At 30.6% G+C, this 16,096-nt stretch overlaps 1 protein-coding gene across 1 annotated transcript; it reads right to left on the bottom strand.

The window, feature by feature from the left end:
• Positions 1–5,008: 5,008 nt before the first annotated feature.
• Positions 5,009–10,589, bottom strand: ssp6 (PDZ domain-containing short spindle 6). The gene is made up of 4 exons (XM_089649782.1): positions 10,353–10,589; positions 9,442–9,570; positions 6,686–6,892; positions 5,009–6,286 (listed from the first exon to the last, which is right to left on the bottom strand). The coding sequence occupies exons 1-4, from the start codon at positions 10,431–10,433 to the stop codon at positions 5,009–5,011; spliced, it is 1,695 nt and encodes a 564-aa protein (XP_089505908.1). The 5' UTR covers positions 10,434–10,589.
• Between the last annotated feature and the right edge of the window lie 5,507 nt (positions 10,590–16,096).

Here is a 16,096-nt window from a genome sequence, read left to right as displayed (position 1 = left end):
ACTAGCCAAACGGGTTTTTAACTGCTAGCTACTATTATTCTTATTATTTCCTTACCTCGCCAAATTCCAATCAGGTAGGACTGACATTTATTTCATGTATTAACTAAATAAATTAATTAAATTTGTGATGTATATGCTCGTGTGTGTACGTGATAGTCTCCATAAGTTGATAGAATACATTGTCTACCTGCCGAGGTGTCGGGAAGTGGATTGGTTTCCGCTTCAAAGATTTGCATAAATTAATTACCAAAAACCAAAGTGAAATTCAAAAACGTGTTTAAAAAAAAGTACATACATATCCAGCTTTGGCTAAGACTGTATCATCACCAGGAGTTATAGTAAATAGTAAGCTTTTTAAAATATCTCCCCTGGAGTGTATTGTTGCGTTCAAAACTGGTTATTCCAAGACATATTAAAATTATATTGTAGGGGATCCGCTAGAAATAAGTGTTCACAAATTTGTTTGTTAGTCGTTTTCCACTCTGCGAAGAGTTTCAATGATGTAGCAAACTGGTATTATTAATTGACGGCTGAGTGGAATGCTTTTTCTAACTTAGTAAAAAGTTTAGTATATAAGATTCCACCATTCTTTAGTACTTAATTAGTACCTAGAACCAAACTTCCTTCCAGGTGCCATTTTATTAATTTACGTTGCATCTGAAAATTTTAAATGAATGTATTTATAACACTTATACATGTAAAACTTATTTTGCAGTACGTGGCACTGAAGAATTTAATATTTGAAATGAATCCCCTACATATTTTTAGTTTTGAGAAGGGTCGGTTACTTATTATTACACTAACGCATTACAACATTTAAATCACCATTTTTTTGTATTCCATACCTCTTACGATTTTTTTTTAAATTATCTCTCAACATGTTTACAAAAAATCTTGTTTTGTTCAGTTTTTGTATTTTGTTTTGAATTGTTTTTGTTTCCAAACATTGTCAAACTTGTCACTAAAAACAGTTTTTTAATCGAATGATAAATGTGTTCTTCCTCCATGCTAGTTGATAAGAAAAAGGGAAATAATGTAGACATTCGAAAAACAAATTTTCAATAATTTTATTTCAGTAGAAAACGATTAACAAATTACTTTCGGATAAGTTATAACGTACATCCCTACTTATTTATACAAATTACAGTGTTTTTTTCCAAAAGTATAAAAATATTTAATAGCTCCGTTTAGTTGGAATAATATTATAGTAATTAATTCTAGAGTTAATCACGAACGTATTATTGTTTAGTGAATTACCACCTGTAATAGTAATTTTACCTACACGTATGTACCTACCCATATTCTTTATAAAGTAGAATAAATATTAAATTTATTATTAAGTAAATACTATCGGTGTATTGATTCTAAAAGCATTGTTCGACTATAAATATTGTCTTTTCCCTGCAGACTCAAATATATGTATAATGTATTAATGACAAAGTACATAAAAAATAAAAATGTAAGCAAATACAACACTTTTATTTATTTTACCATGGGTACTTAGATATATCAATTATTTTATAATGCCTGATAACATTTGTATCAAATTGACGGAAGCATTGAGTAATAAAAAAGTAACTAATTCGAAAATATAGGAGCTTTAATACTATCGTAATACATGATAATAAATATTTATATATATCGTAATACATGATAGTGTTTCAGTGGCAGGCTTACATAGATACACAATAGATAGGTATAACATAAAATGATTGTTTATAATCTATTACTAACTAATTGTAAAAAAAAATAATGTTCACCTTTTCCTTTAGTTAAGTCATCTTTATTGCGGGGTGAAAATTATATATTTTACATAAATTACATTTGATAATTTTATCCACAAGTTATTATTTTGTAAATGGTATAATTATTGTAAGAAGTGTAGGTACATGTAAATGTATGAAATGTAAACATAAATTTAAAATATAATTTTTTAAACTGGCGCTTTAGCAAAACCTTTTTAAAATTGGGCAAGTTAGAGAATATACATGATGCATCTTTTACATTAGTCGATTTATGTAAATTTAAATAAGTATTTTGTTCTTCGTTATTATTTTTTTGTGTTTTTGTGCCGTGTTGCGCTTCCTGCTTCTTTAGACAACATTACAGTTTTAGGGCGAAGGTTAATGCTAAATCACTATTTTGATTAATCTTATTATAATGAATTGGTGTACATTATGAATACCAAAAAATGCATTAGATAAACTGAAGGCTTCCCTATCGTTTTGCTTGAGTAGAATGCAAATAAAAAAATAAATTACTCAATGAAAAATAAAAATGTAAACTACTAAATTTTTTTAATTTCAATATAAATATATGAACGTGTAAAGGAAACAACTTTTAAAAAATACAATTTAATAGCTAAGATTATCTGAGACAGTTTCTGTTTTTGTTTTAATTATAAGATTTAATTTTATAAAATTATTTACAAAATAAATTTAAAAAACAGTTTTGTGCTTAAAATCGAACGTTTCTATACTCCGTTTTTCAAGTGATTTTAATGCCTATTACCTACAATATAAGGTATACCAAGAATATACACCTTTTCGGCTTGTAGCTTCCTCTTAAAGGCCCGAGGCTACAGAAGGAGGAAGCGCAACATGGCGCTAAAAAGTTAAAAATATTAACGATAATACTTTTGAACCCTTATTTTGTTTCAGCCTACCAATTCAGAACATATAATAAAGTAAGTACTCCATTTTCAGATTCAAATGTATTTCAGTTCGAAATGTATACAAACATTAAACATTAATTACCATTTGATAACATAACTGAAACCTCAAAAAAGCTTCGTAGATAAAATAGCAAGTTGCTCATTATAAAATATCACAGCTATAAGTGTGAAATGTTATTATATATTTCTTCACATTCTTAATGAGTCTAGTTTTTGCACTGTTAATTCGTGGTGGAATTCCATTGTAATAGAATTAAAATTAAAAAACTTTTTCACTTTGTTCCACTTATTTATTATTACCAGGACCGGTTTCATCCTACTACGGACATTTTCAGACTGGTAGTTGAAACTCTTATGCTACTGATTTTATACAAACTTAGGCAGGGGTATACAACATTGTTTATATATAATGAATGATTCTATTTTGTTAATTTGAGGTAGGTATTATGAGTTATTTTGTTAATTTAGGGTACATTAGGTAATTATAAAGTTTATTTTTACAAATTATGAATGATGTTACAAAGCAAGTAGATATTTATAGTTCATATGAATATAAAAGAATTTATATAATTAAAAAGGTTTGTGATTTCTGATATTTTATTTTTGTAATGTTGGGATATTCCCTCCTTGTTGCTTAGGGCTTATTGTCAAATATTGATAGCACTTAAATAATTATTATTAGGGTTCCCCACATATTTGGGTTATTACATCTTTAAATTGCATACTTAAATTATACCGAGCTTTGCATACTTGCATACTTAAAAAATTGCATACTTAAATTATATAGAGAGCAGTGGTATAATTTAAGTATGCAATTTAAAGATGTAATAACCCAAATATGTGGGGAACCCTAATAATAATTATTTAAGTGCTATCAATATTTGACAATAAGCCCTAAGCAACAAGGAGGGAATATCCCAACATTACAAAAATAAAATATCAGAAATCACAAACCTTTTTAATTATATAAATTCTTTTATATTCATATGAACTATAAATATCTACTTGCTTTGTAACATCATTCATAATTTGTAAAAATAAACTTTATAATTACCTAATGTACCCTAAATTAACAAAATAACTCATAATACCTACCTCAAATTAACAAAATAGAATCATTCATTATATATAAACAATGTTGTATACCCCTGCCTAAGTTTGTATAAAATCAGTAGCATAAGAGTTTCAACTACCAGTCTGAAAATGTCCGTAGTAGGATGAAACCGGTCCTGGTAATAATAAATAAGTGGAACAAAGTGAAAAAGTTTTTTTAATTTTAATTCTTCACATTCTATCATTGCTTCAACTATGTACAGACAAATGGTATAATTATGAATGAAGTGAAATGGAAATTCCCTAGTAAAATTACAATTTAATAGATAAAAATTTGAAAAAAATATTATTTGTCTAACTTGGTTAACATGGTTCTTTAAATACGTTGAATTAATATACCCATCTAAACAAACAGCTTAAATTTTTTCAGTGAAATTAACAAAAACAATCATCCAAAATTCAATTATTTTTCTGGAGAAAACAAATAATATTTATTTATCTAACGTCTTCTACAAATAACAAACAACACCAATCCATCAATTCTTCCTAGTAAATATCTAATAACAGTTCATTGAGTGTACTCTGCATAACAAATTATCATAATCCATTCTTAAGTCTTCCCTCTAAACGTTTTTAAGTCTGACTATTTGTAGGCCTATCTGTTGTGGGTATACTTAGGTACTGATAGATTATCGTTAGAAATCGATCCATTCTCACATATTTCGGTATTTTTATTTTTTTAATAACAAAAGTCTGAAGAGAAGAATATCGTGTTCTTTAAATTGTAAATAATTTTTGTTTATTTTTCCGTTGTGTTCATTCTTTTTCGTTTTTGTTGATTGTTTTACACTCATGGAAGAACACAATATTAGAATATTTAATCAGTCAAACTAAAATTCTAAGTACAGTTGCAAACATTTTGTTGAAATTTTTAAAGGCATTTATGCGATATAGATCTATCATATGCCGATTACTAAGACTTATTTATTACTGACTACTGCTGGGTGATAAATGGTGGGTACCTAGTTCATATCATATGAAAATTAACAAAAAATACACGCACTTAGATTCAACATCAAAGCAATCAAATTAATAACAACATTGACATCAAACCGAAAATTAAAGATTTATAGTATATAGTTAATGATATTATTAGTATAATGTTAATTTACACTATTCTTGTCTCTCCAACGTGACGTTTGTGGACTTATTTTCATGGTCGATTGAATTGAGCATGAGTATTAGACCAGCTTTAGCAAGTTGGAACGAGGAAGAGTAATACTATTGACGCATGATCTCGGCGCTGTTGGAGCGCCTTTTCCTGAAACTCTTCAGCACCACGTGAGGTCGGGACAAGTGCGAGGTGTAGTGCGTGATGTGTCTGGGCTCGGTGTGATTCATTTCTACCCTTTCCTGTCCCCTCATTTGAATTCTATCATTTTGTCTCGTAGATGCGTCTGAATTAATCATACTTAGGCAGTCGTATGAAACGCTGGGATTGGAAACATTAAGGTCCTGATATTCAGCGTTAACTAAAAGGTTTTCGGTTGATTTAGTCGGGTTCTTATTCTTCTGGCCATTGTGTGACCTATGTTTCTCACTCGAATATCCGTGCGAGTGATGTTCTGTATTTGTACTTTTGGATGATTTCATTTGACCTCTTTGATTATGATTATGATTTTTGGAACCAAAACCATAACCGCCAAATCCATATCCTCCAAATGCTTTAGTTGTAAAATGGGCACTTGAGGACTTTTTCTGTTGATCGAGATTTTTGCCTTTCGGGTTGTCATCCAGGAACAAGGTGTCTGTACTATATGAAGTGTAGCTTGCTTCACAGTTGTGAACGCTCTTCTCGCTTGACGTGCATGACTGAACTTTGCACTCCATGTTGTCTAAATCTATTGCCATGTACCGACGATAGCTACCGGATCGGCTTGGTACTTCAAAAGTTTCATCAAAATGTCTCTTGGTTTGAGAGAATCCATCTTTCTTTTCTCGTTGGGAAGGTTTTCGTTCTTTTTTCTGGTCCGGGTCTTTGATAGACTTTTTGTGATGATAGAACCTAAAGTAATGCGGCTTGCAGCAAGGGCTCGCCAGGTCATACGCTTCTATGTTGCTCTCATTCTGTGGCTGGTAGCACGGGTAGCAGCGCGACTGAGGCCGAGGAGCTTTCTTCGGCTTTGGATCAACCTTCCCCTTTGAAATTGCTATTGCTGGTGCTTTAAAAACGTATTTGTCTCTATTTTGGTCAAAGTTGGGGGCAGAGTTTTTGAAAATTATAGTTTTCCCATCAAAGTATTGATTGCTTTTAGAATTTTTTCTCTCCGAGGACGCCTTTTTCTTCGCTATCCCCGATCGACTACAAATGTCGTAGTCTTCGCTATCTAACACAACTATGTCTGCTGATTTCTGTGATTGTTTTTTTTGTGATGGTAGGCTATGGGTTTTCATATTTCCTTTTGTTATTTCATGCTCCAACAAGCACAGTTGGGTGAGTTCTTCAACCCTCTCATTTATTTCTCTCTTTATTTCAATGGCTTGCCTCTGTAAATCCACCTGAAATTCGTTCAAAAACATTTTATTGAAAAATATAAATTTGTCAAAGAATACATGAAAACTACCTCCAGGGATGCAATAATTTATTGGTATATTTTACACACCAAAATTATATGTTTTTAATTCAATTTGCACAGTACTTTTTATTATGACATGTGTAGATGGTAACACAAATAGAATTAATGCAAAGGAATTTGTGAGAAAATACTGTTCCGGTTGTAGTCAAACTATTTCGGCACATTATATAGAATAACCAATGAACGTTGGACATGAACGTGATAAACATGGTTCTTAAATTTACATAAAAAATAATAATGAAATTGTCTAATTCATTAATTAATCCATAGCGAAACGTTTGGGCCTCCGCTCCGGTGCGAACTTAAACAAACTAGAATGTACCTTCCTGACGCAGTCCTCGAACAGCACCACCATGCGCATGCGAGTGTCGCAGTTCTGTATGAAGTTGACCAGCGTGTCGTGGTCTGCCTTGTCCACGTCGATCCCGTTGATGGACAGGATGACGTCCCCCTCGCGCAGTCCCGCACGCGCGGCCGCCCCGTTGAATTCCACCGAGTCAACGTACGAGATCATCTCCACTTCACGTTCCTAGAAGCATATGGCAATATATGTCAATTTCACTACTTGCCTTATATTGCTTAGAACTAAATGCAATCAAACTCTTCGAGGGGAGGCAAACACATGCCTTTATTTTCGTCGATTCGCTAGTGTTTACACAAATAAATTACGCAATTCGTACTAACACATCAGATTTCCAGAGTTAAAAGGCATTAAATGCAATATTTATATTAAACAAGTAATCTTCAAATAAAATAAATAATCGCCCATTACAAAAAAGGACGCATGTAAATACTGTTAGTGGACAAATCTAAAATATTTTTTGAGATTATTTACGCGAGTGTAATTAATATATATAAAATATGGGTATGATTTTGTTCTATCAAATGAAACATGTTTTATTGCTTTGTTTGCCTTTGCGTGTAAAATAATGGTAGTCAGGCAAATTAAACAAAATGCGATATATGGTAAACAGCAAACAAGTCTGAATATTTTACCACTATTAAAAATAAGTATCGTGATTTTATTGTGGTTGGTGTTTAGCATCTAGTTTAAGAAATACTGCAGTATTTCTAAATCAAAACTTCAATGGTAGTATATTTCTTCCAATAAAATAGCCACCAAACTGGACATCTATATTACATCTGGACATTTATATTAACCTATAAACTTAACCAACATAACCTATTTTATCTATTTTTTTCATCACTTTTCATGACTGTAAATCATATTTTAAAGATGTGTTGAACTGTGATTTTGATGAATTATCCGGTCAGCTGTTCCAGAATATCGCAACAAAAACAAAAAATGTAAACATATCGAATATTTTGCCGTTTTAAAACTTTTTCAAAGGAATTATTATTTTGTTGGTCGCAGGGAAAGCTTCGTTTCTGTAAAATTGACTTTTGTGCGTGATTCGAAGTTAAGGCGATGCACTACGTTGTGTAATATTTTAAACTGAGCCACTATCGATAATAACCCTTACGTAGATGGCGATAAGATTTAAATTCCCGCTTAACACCATCCGCCTGTTTTGATTTATGCAAGAAAAAAACATGGCCAAAAGGTGCCTTTTATTTTATTTTGTGGATGTTCAGGCATAAATATTTAAAAAAATTTCCATGATTTAACAAATAACTTAATTTTCCACATTACACAATAAAATCATAATGTAAATGGGTTCGTAAGTAGGAGATTTTGAACTTTAAAGCAGTTTTCATAGACCTTATACATTATTTTTTTCTGTGCTTATAAAAAGACTTATCTAAAAAACACTCGATTATTTCAAAGGCCAAGATGTATTCTACTCGCAGTATTTAATTAAAGCATCTGAAACATTTTTAGGCGAACAAATTTTCAAACCAAAAACACATGATTTTGCATTACTACGTATGGCATCGCCTTAATAAAACTATTCTAAAAACAGTCCCTACTAATTTATAAGAGTCGTTCGTGTTATAAAGGAAAAATCAATATTCGAGTAGGTACTAGTTTCTGATTTAATTATATTATGATTGTCCATCTGAAACATAATACAAGGTAGGCAGGTAACAGAAGAAACATAATGGTAGGTAGGTTTCCCATTTTACAATTCGAAATAATTAAGTTTTTGACACGCAAACATGTTATTTGGTTTCATGACCAAACAAAACAGACCACTTTTAAAAAGCGAACCTAGAATTGATATCAATAATATTCTATTAAAATCATTATTTTTTCATTAATCTCACGTCTATAAAGCCTATAACATTTTCAAACGTGGTATATTATGGCACTGTTCTTTACTGTAAGGTTACCGTTACTTGGCACTCATTACTAAAATGTATCTGTTAATTTTCACAATAGGAAAACGCAAAAATTTCGCAAAGACATGTAACATATTTAGTAAGCCGTAGTTTACCAGAACTAATTAATATATAATATCAGTAGGTTATTGTAGTTGCCCTTTATCGTTATCGAATGTAACATTTGTTCACGTCAGATCATTCCGAAAATCATCGCCAACGCAGGAAATAACTTCATGTGAATTTATTGCTCATATTGAAGACAAAGCATTGAAATATTTTTAAACCTTTAGATACATTCTTTGAGGACGGGTTGTTTCGGAAAATTAGAACAATTCTTGAAACAGAATTTTAATAGAACTTTTACAGAATTTAAAAATAAACGTTGAAATTTGATGAATTTTCGAGTTCTCCGAAACAACCCGTCCAGAATATGAAAATACAGACATAGTATTAAAACATTAAAAAAACGCACACGCATTCGCATTAAAGGTGTAGAAGATAATTTACAATGCTGTAAAGAAATTATCATAAATTACAAAAAGACTAAGGGAGGATTGTTTCGCAGAATTTGAACGATTCATTTAATTTCAAAGTTGATTTTCTATTAAAGTCTAAGGCTCTATTAAAGTTCTGTAAATATTTTGGTTTTGTGAAACTAATGGCCAATAACGATATAATAACAGAACTTGAATAGAAACTTAACAGATCTTGATTATGGAATTATTCAACTTTTGTGAAACAACCCTACCTAATGTGGCAAGTGTTTTTTAACGAAACAAAGAGAAAGAGTACTTTTTTAAAGTGGATTCCATAGCTTTGGATGGTGAAACCAAAACTCCCCTCCTTCTTTTCTAAAATGATTGTTCTTCGTCGCGAATCTTCTTCTGCCTTATGGGCGGCAGCTTTGTTGACGCTCTGTGACTGAAATCAATTTAAAACAATTCTAAAATAGGTACATTTATTCACATAATTATTTTAGCGGTTATTTCAAACAATTGTTTTCATTTTATAAATAAAAGGGTAAATCTTTGCATTTTTTAAAAAAAAATTACGGAAATCATGGGAGATGATTCAATGTTTAAAGTTGTTGTTGTTTTATAAATGAATATAAGAAATCTATTTAACCATTTAATTAAATCAATGTTTTTTAAAGATTATTTATTTCGAAAACCTTTATTGACATTCGAAGACGTTGTCAAATGGAAGTAGAGCCTCTGAAAAATAATATATTATTAAATTCAAAGTATAAGCGGCTATTTGTTTGAAAAACAAATGTATTCTCAATTTAAATTTAGTGACATTTTATAAGAAATTGACTAATTAGCAATCGTTTATTTGGAAACTATTGATTATTTAGTTATTTCTACTTGGTCATATTATATTTTTAAGGTAACTATTGATCTATTACGGTTTAACAGTATAATATCTATGTTATGTGACTAACCATCTCTATTATGTTAATTATAATAACATTAAAAATAATTTATTTATACAGCAACATTAAAAACTAACCGATTTTTTTAAACATTTATACAAGAGCAGATACGATCATGTATCAGTTATTGTTATGGTTTTTTTTAAATGTATAATTTACTAAACTATCAACACTGAAATGTATTAAACCAGCCATTTACTAAATTACACAAATACTCAAAATTTAAGCCAAATCTATGCGAGAACATTTTATAAAAAAATGAGCTTACCGTGGTGGCTTCACTTAGATGTCGACTCGGGGTTTTTTTCAGTGCGCCTCCAGTTTTTTGACATAACTTTGGCGAGTTCATTTTATTCAACTGTTTATCTATTTAAAACTTCGTATTTGAACTACGTTTTACGAAAAGAGTTAGTTATAATGTGCTATAGAATAAGTTTCCGCCCAGTGAGTGGACTGTTAAGAAATAACATTTTCTTTGGAAGTAGCGCGGCAGTGGTGCCGTGCCTTGTACACAGAGGGAGTGCGGGAATACAAGAAGCGAGAGGGCGAGACGTACTGAAACAGCTGAAAGCATATCGAGCCGCGAGGCGACGGCACGGTCGGCGCCACGTACACAGCGACAGGCGATGCCAACCATACGACGGTCGCATGTCGACATAATGGCAAACTGAATCACAGTACAAAAAATATTCAGTAAGAAAGTTAAAGTTAAAGCAATGGTAATGGTAACTGGGAATACAACTAGATGTAAATATAAACTGGAAAGAACATGTATCTAAAGTTGTATCAAAAATCAGTAGCTTTTCTTTTGTTCTAGGCACCCTTAAAAATATCTTAAACATCGAGTCAGTAATTACCGCATACTATGGATACGTATACTTAATGATTTTTTTAAATTTTTTTATTTATTCACATTTAAACCCGCTAAACTACTTATGTAGTTTGTCAGCAGGGACATAGAGACAACATTTATACATTCATAAGATACAATTTGAACGGTACATAATTACATAAATTGGTTACATTGCAGAAAAGTTTAAATAGCAGCATAAAAGCCTTATATAATAAGCAAGTAAAAATAAATGTATGAACAAATTAGTATTATCAACATAAAACATAAAAGCCTTATAAAATAAGCAAGTAAAAATAAATGTATGAACAAATTAGTATTATCAACAAGTACATCAATAGTTTCATAAATAGAGGTAGGTAGTCAGGTATTACAAAATAATTGTTTTTCCATTTTCTAAGAATATGAATTCCATTTCAGGGGCATCAGTATAGATCATTATTATCCAATAACCATTTCCTTAGATTATATTTAACATTAGCAGTATACATGTTATTATTTTTAATTGTCATTGGTAATAAGTTAAACATTTTGGGTACTATATAGTTTAAAGTTCTTTCACCATATTTATTAGTACATTTCGGAACTACCAGTCCTTCATTTTGAGTGAATCTTGTGTTATGTTTATGGCAAACTCTTTCCCTATACAATGAATCAGACAATATAACATGTTGACTTACAATATTATAAAACAATAATCCTCTGACAGGTAAAATATTCAGAGACTTGTATATTAATTTAATGTTACTTCTGTGTTGATTGTCATATTTATGGATTAACAATTTTATAATGGAGTTTTGTAATGTTTGTATATAGCTTATATTAGTTTTACAAGAATGTCCCCAAGAAGTAATTCCATAACGTATAGTGGATTCAGCCAGAGATAAGTAGATTAACTTTAAAGTACTTATAGGCACGAAATATTTTATTTTATAAATCCTACCCACAATAGCTCGTAGACGTTTACAAACATTAGCAATTTGTACATCCCATTTCATAAAATACGGAATAGTTTTTTGGGGAAACTCAGTAAACGCCAAAGCTGTTTTTATCATCCAATTTTTATCATCACCAGGATTCATTTAGATCAATTTTTAAAAATCTCAAATTTCTGACAGTGACGGACATATATATAATGGAATTATGTCTGTTAGTTCGATCATCTCCAGAAAAGTTCAAACAAAAAAACTCAACACATAAACACGCTACAAGGTTCACAGAAAACTTATTAATCCCAAAAGCAAACAAAACTATATTTCAAAAAGGACCACACTACATGGCCGTTAAATTATATAACAACCTTCCACGTAACATCAAACAAATAACCGACATATTTAAATTTAAATCATCACTAAAAACATTTCTTTTAAACAAATGTCACTACACCTTAAATGAATACCTTACATAAATTAAATACCTCTGTTTTTTATTTTTTATTTACATACATTTGTTAACATGTAATTGTTGGGTTTTGTAATATAATGTGTATTTGTTGGGTTAGCTGGAAGTAATGGGATGTGGCTTTACCCTTTGTACTCTGTATTTTCGTGCAATAAATATTTTTTGAATTTGAATTTAAATTAGTACAAATGGATCCACCAAAAAAATCATGTTAAAGATTTTAAATATTTTTTTATGCATAAATTTGATTTTATAAATCTATTATTTGTGCAATTTCTCATATCAAACATGTTTCAGGTCACGAAATTTTGAATAAAAATAAAAATTGTCTTTTACGTATATCCTAACAATATTTGAATTTTCCCTAATTATCCTTAATTAAGGGAAAATGTTGGTAGTGTAATAGGTAACACTTTGAACCGCCCGACAACTGACAGGTAAGATAAATTCGGAGAGGCCCTTCACAAGAAGTCGTTGGTAATGTCAGTGAACCAGCAAAATATTCAAAAATGGAAAATATTCAAAATATCGATATCATCCATCATTTATATTAATCGCACAAACTTATCATGTTTGGAACATTTATAAAGGTTGTGTAAGGGTTTTATCACAATATTTTATAGGTTATTTTCAACAACAAATTATTGCTAACAAATAAAAATAGGTTTTAGGAAATCTGAAGAAAAAAAAAACAGAAAAATGATAAAAAATAAATACGTAGGTAGAGTTTTTCAGTTGACTTCAAAATAAATGGTTTACAATATCTGAAAATAGAAAAGTGAGTAAGCGCATGCGCCAAGAGCCTCTAAGGGAGATGAGGAGGTGTGGTAAGGTTTAGGGATGTACAATTCTGGTTGTGAAATTATCGACAACCATGGAAAATACCAATTCATGTACTGAAGGTAAATTAACAGGTTTTCGGGGCCGGTTGTTAAATTGTATTTTAAAACTGCAAATTGGTATATATTTATTTATATTAGAGCTAGGTCATCTCATAAACCCATCAGAAATATATTTTTTTTCTTGTTTTACTGGTTACTAAAGTCATAATTTTGTAGGACTTTTGTATATAGCGAGAAATTTGCGAAAATCAAAAAAAGGGCGAAAAGAGCGGCCGCGGCGAATATTTGGAACTATCAAAAAAAATTTGAAACAGAAAATCAGATAAAGATTCGGTCGCATCTATAAATTGAATCCAGGACCTCATCTTTACCGGGGTTTCACTCTACCATTGATCTAACGGGGTCTTTCGTTCGGCCCTATCGCCTTCAATCCTATTTAACGGTATGATACTTCGACTAAGAAACCACTAACATTGTCCTAATTTTCTTAACTTAGTGTAATCGGCTGTTTGGGGAGACGAATGAAAGGGATTGTGAGGACATGGCGTTTACCAAGTCAGTGTAGTAGCGAGGGGTAACTTCGGACCGAAGCTCATGCAGTTGATAGAGTGGTCGACGGCGAATTCCTCGGGTCGAAGATCGACATCAGATGTAAGCGGAGATGACGTTAGTGGAGTGGTCGAGGTGATTAATTCGGTGGCTCGACACCGTATTGATGGAGACCGGATTTGTAGATGGTGTTCAGAACTGGGGAAGACGTTGAGTCTTCCCATTATTACAGTGTAAAGTAAGAGAGCCGAAGGTATGAATGACCTGGTAGGCAGATGCGCGGGAGATGTAGAGATGTAGAGATGTAAACGTAGGGTCAATGCGCAGGCCAGCGATGATGTCGCAGGGCCTAGGCGCTTGGGAGACGCGGGCCAGGGACGATATCACAGGACTGTTTTGATCCAACTCTTTTCATTTATGACTTATAGTCTTATGGACTTATGGTCAGTAGTAGTTTCACATAAACTCAGCAGCACCAGTGTCGTCAAATCGTCATTTAATTTGCCGTTTGTTTGGATTTGGATTGTGCCTTAACGGCACAATTTAAGGTCAATTTCAGCTTTTGAAAAATCTTATCAAAAGCAAAATAATTACTGCTATTCAGCAGATCACATGTAAATTATATTTGGTACAGTATAGTGAGAGAAAGAAATAAAAAAGCTTTTTTTCTTAAATATTTTTTATTGTGTCTCATATTTCATGTGAATCATCTAATTTCAATAAATATATATTTTTTATCATTTTGACAGATAATACTAACATGTATTGAATGACGGCTAGAAATTTCCCGAGTAAACTACAAAAAGTATCTACTCCATAATGTATTGATTATGAAATAACTTATAAGGTAGGTACTCAAACAATCCCATCAAATTATCTGGTTTAGAAAATAGTTGAAGTAATGGGATTTTTTTTATTGAAAATCAGAATTTTGGTGTATATGATCTAGGTTCTAGATACCAAATTTTGTGAAGATATGATAAGATATTGGGAAATAATTCAATAAACGCTTCGCGTCAAACGTTAAACGTCACCTTTTATGAGTTGATTTTATTGACACCTGTATACTTTTTATAGTAAAGCAAATTTAATAAAGCCAAACTGATTTTAAAATGTCTCTAATTTTGTAATCAGCTCCATTGAGTTAAAAATGACTGTAAATGGTCGAGTTGTAAAGAAAAGGACTGGAATGAACGTAATCATTTCTTTGAGAACATTCATTTTTCCGCCAAAAATATATAGAAATTATTAAAATACACAGTGTCATGAAGGTCCATGGGAGTCAGAAAAAGATAACTTCCATGTTTTTAACTAAAATAATAAGTTTTTGAAACTTAAATACATCAATAAATTTTCTAATAATATGCAATTCTTAAATCTCATTTTCAAACAAATTTTTTGGAACACATTTTTTTATAAAAATTACAAAAAAAATAAGGGTTGATGATAAAATAAGTATTAAAATTGAAAGATTACTAAAATATTCTAATAATAATGTTTCGTTGATTTGTGTGATATCAACTTATATTATTTATTTGATTGTAGGGTAGATAAAATGACTTTTTAGGTGATTTAAATCGTTATTACGTTTAATCCAAATTAAAATGAGCCAATTATTTCGGTGATAAAGTTAAAATGAGGTAATTATTTCGGTGATAAAATTCACTGAGAAAGCTACCACATTTCAAATTAGAAAAAAATGTTCTATTTTTTTATTTAGTACTAGTGCCTAGTGTGTCGGATATTATTTTTTGAATAAGTATATAATACGTATTGTAATAAAATGTTATGGGTGTTATTTTATAGTATTATATTTCTGGTAGCCTACAATCAAACTGTTTTATTTTGTAGAGCTATTAATGAAATGGATGGGTTTTCTTTGAAGGTACTATTTAAATGAAGTATATGAAAATTATAAAATTACGTAAGTTTAAATGTGCAAACAGAAATTATAAATGAGTTAACAATGCAAAAAATAAAATTAATTTCCATTGGAATGTTTTTGAAGACGTTTATATTTAATGACACACACCAACTCGCTCGCATTAAACAAAATAAATATTCCTACCATTCACTACTATGTTCATTATATAAGATTAATTTAACCTAATTAGGCCATCTCCAACATAAAATAATGTCAAGATGATAAAATGTTTCATTACTACAGATTGGGTAACAATTGATATAATATTCGTGAACAAGAATAAATAATATTGTTACATTGTGAAGTAAATATCATTTTACGAAGAATATCGAAGTATTTTAAACTTAATATTGTATTAACACATTTATCTTCAAATGGTGAACTACTTAAAATTATAAACAATTATGTACTTCTGACTACATCTAAATATTATCTGTTACAAGTTT

This window comes from Hesperophylax consimilis, chromosome 31 (assembly GCF_061612785.1).
Source record: "Hesperophylax consimilis isolate HC1 chromosome 31, BYU_Hcon_1.0, whole genome shotgun sequence".
Classification (NCBI taxonomy): Eukaryota; Metazoa; Arthropoda; class Insecta; order Trichoptera; family Limnephilidae; genus Hesperophylax; species Hesperophylax consimilis.
The sequence above is the reverse complement of the archived record's forward strand: the minus strand, read 5'-3'. Positions and strand labels throughout refer to the sequence as shown.

Coding starts and splice junctions, on each gene's coding strand:
- ssp6 (XM_089649782.1), bottom strand. CDS start 10,433: ATGAACTCGCCAAAGTTATGTCAAAAAACTGGAGGCGCACTGAAAAAA. Junction 9,571..10,352: donor ATCTAAGTGAAGCCACCACG/GTAAGCTCATTT, acceptor AATTGATTTCAG/TCACAGAGCGTCAACAAAGC. Junction 6,893..9,441: donor ATGGAATCCACTTTAAAAAA/GTACTCTTTCTC, acceptor ATATGCTTCTAG/GAACGTGAAGTGGAGATGAT.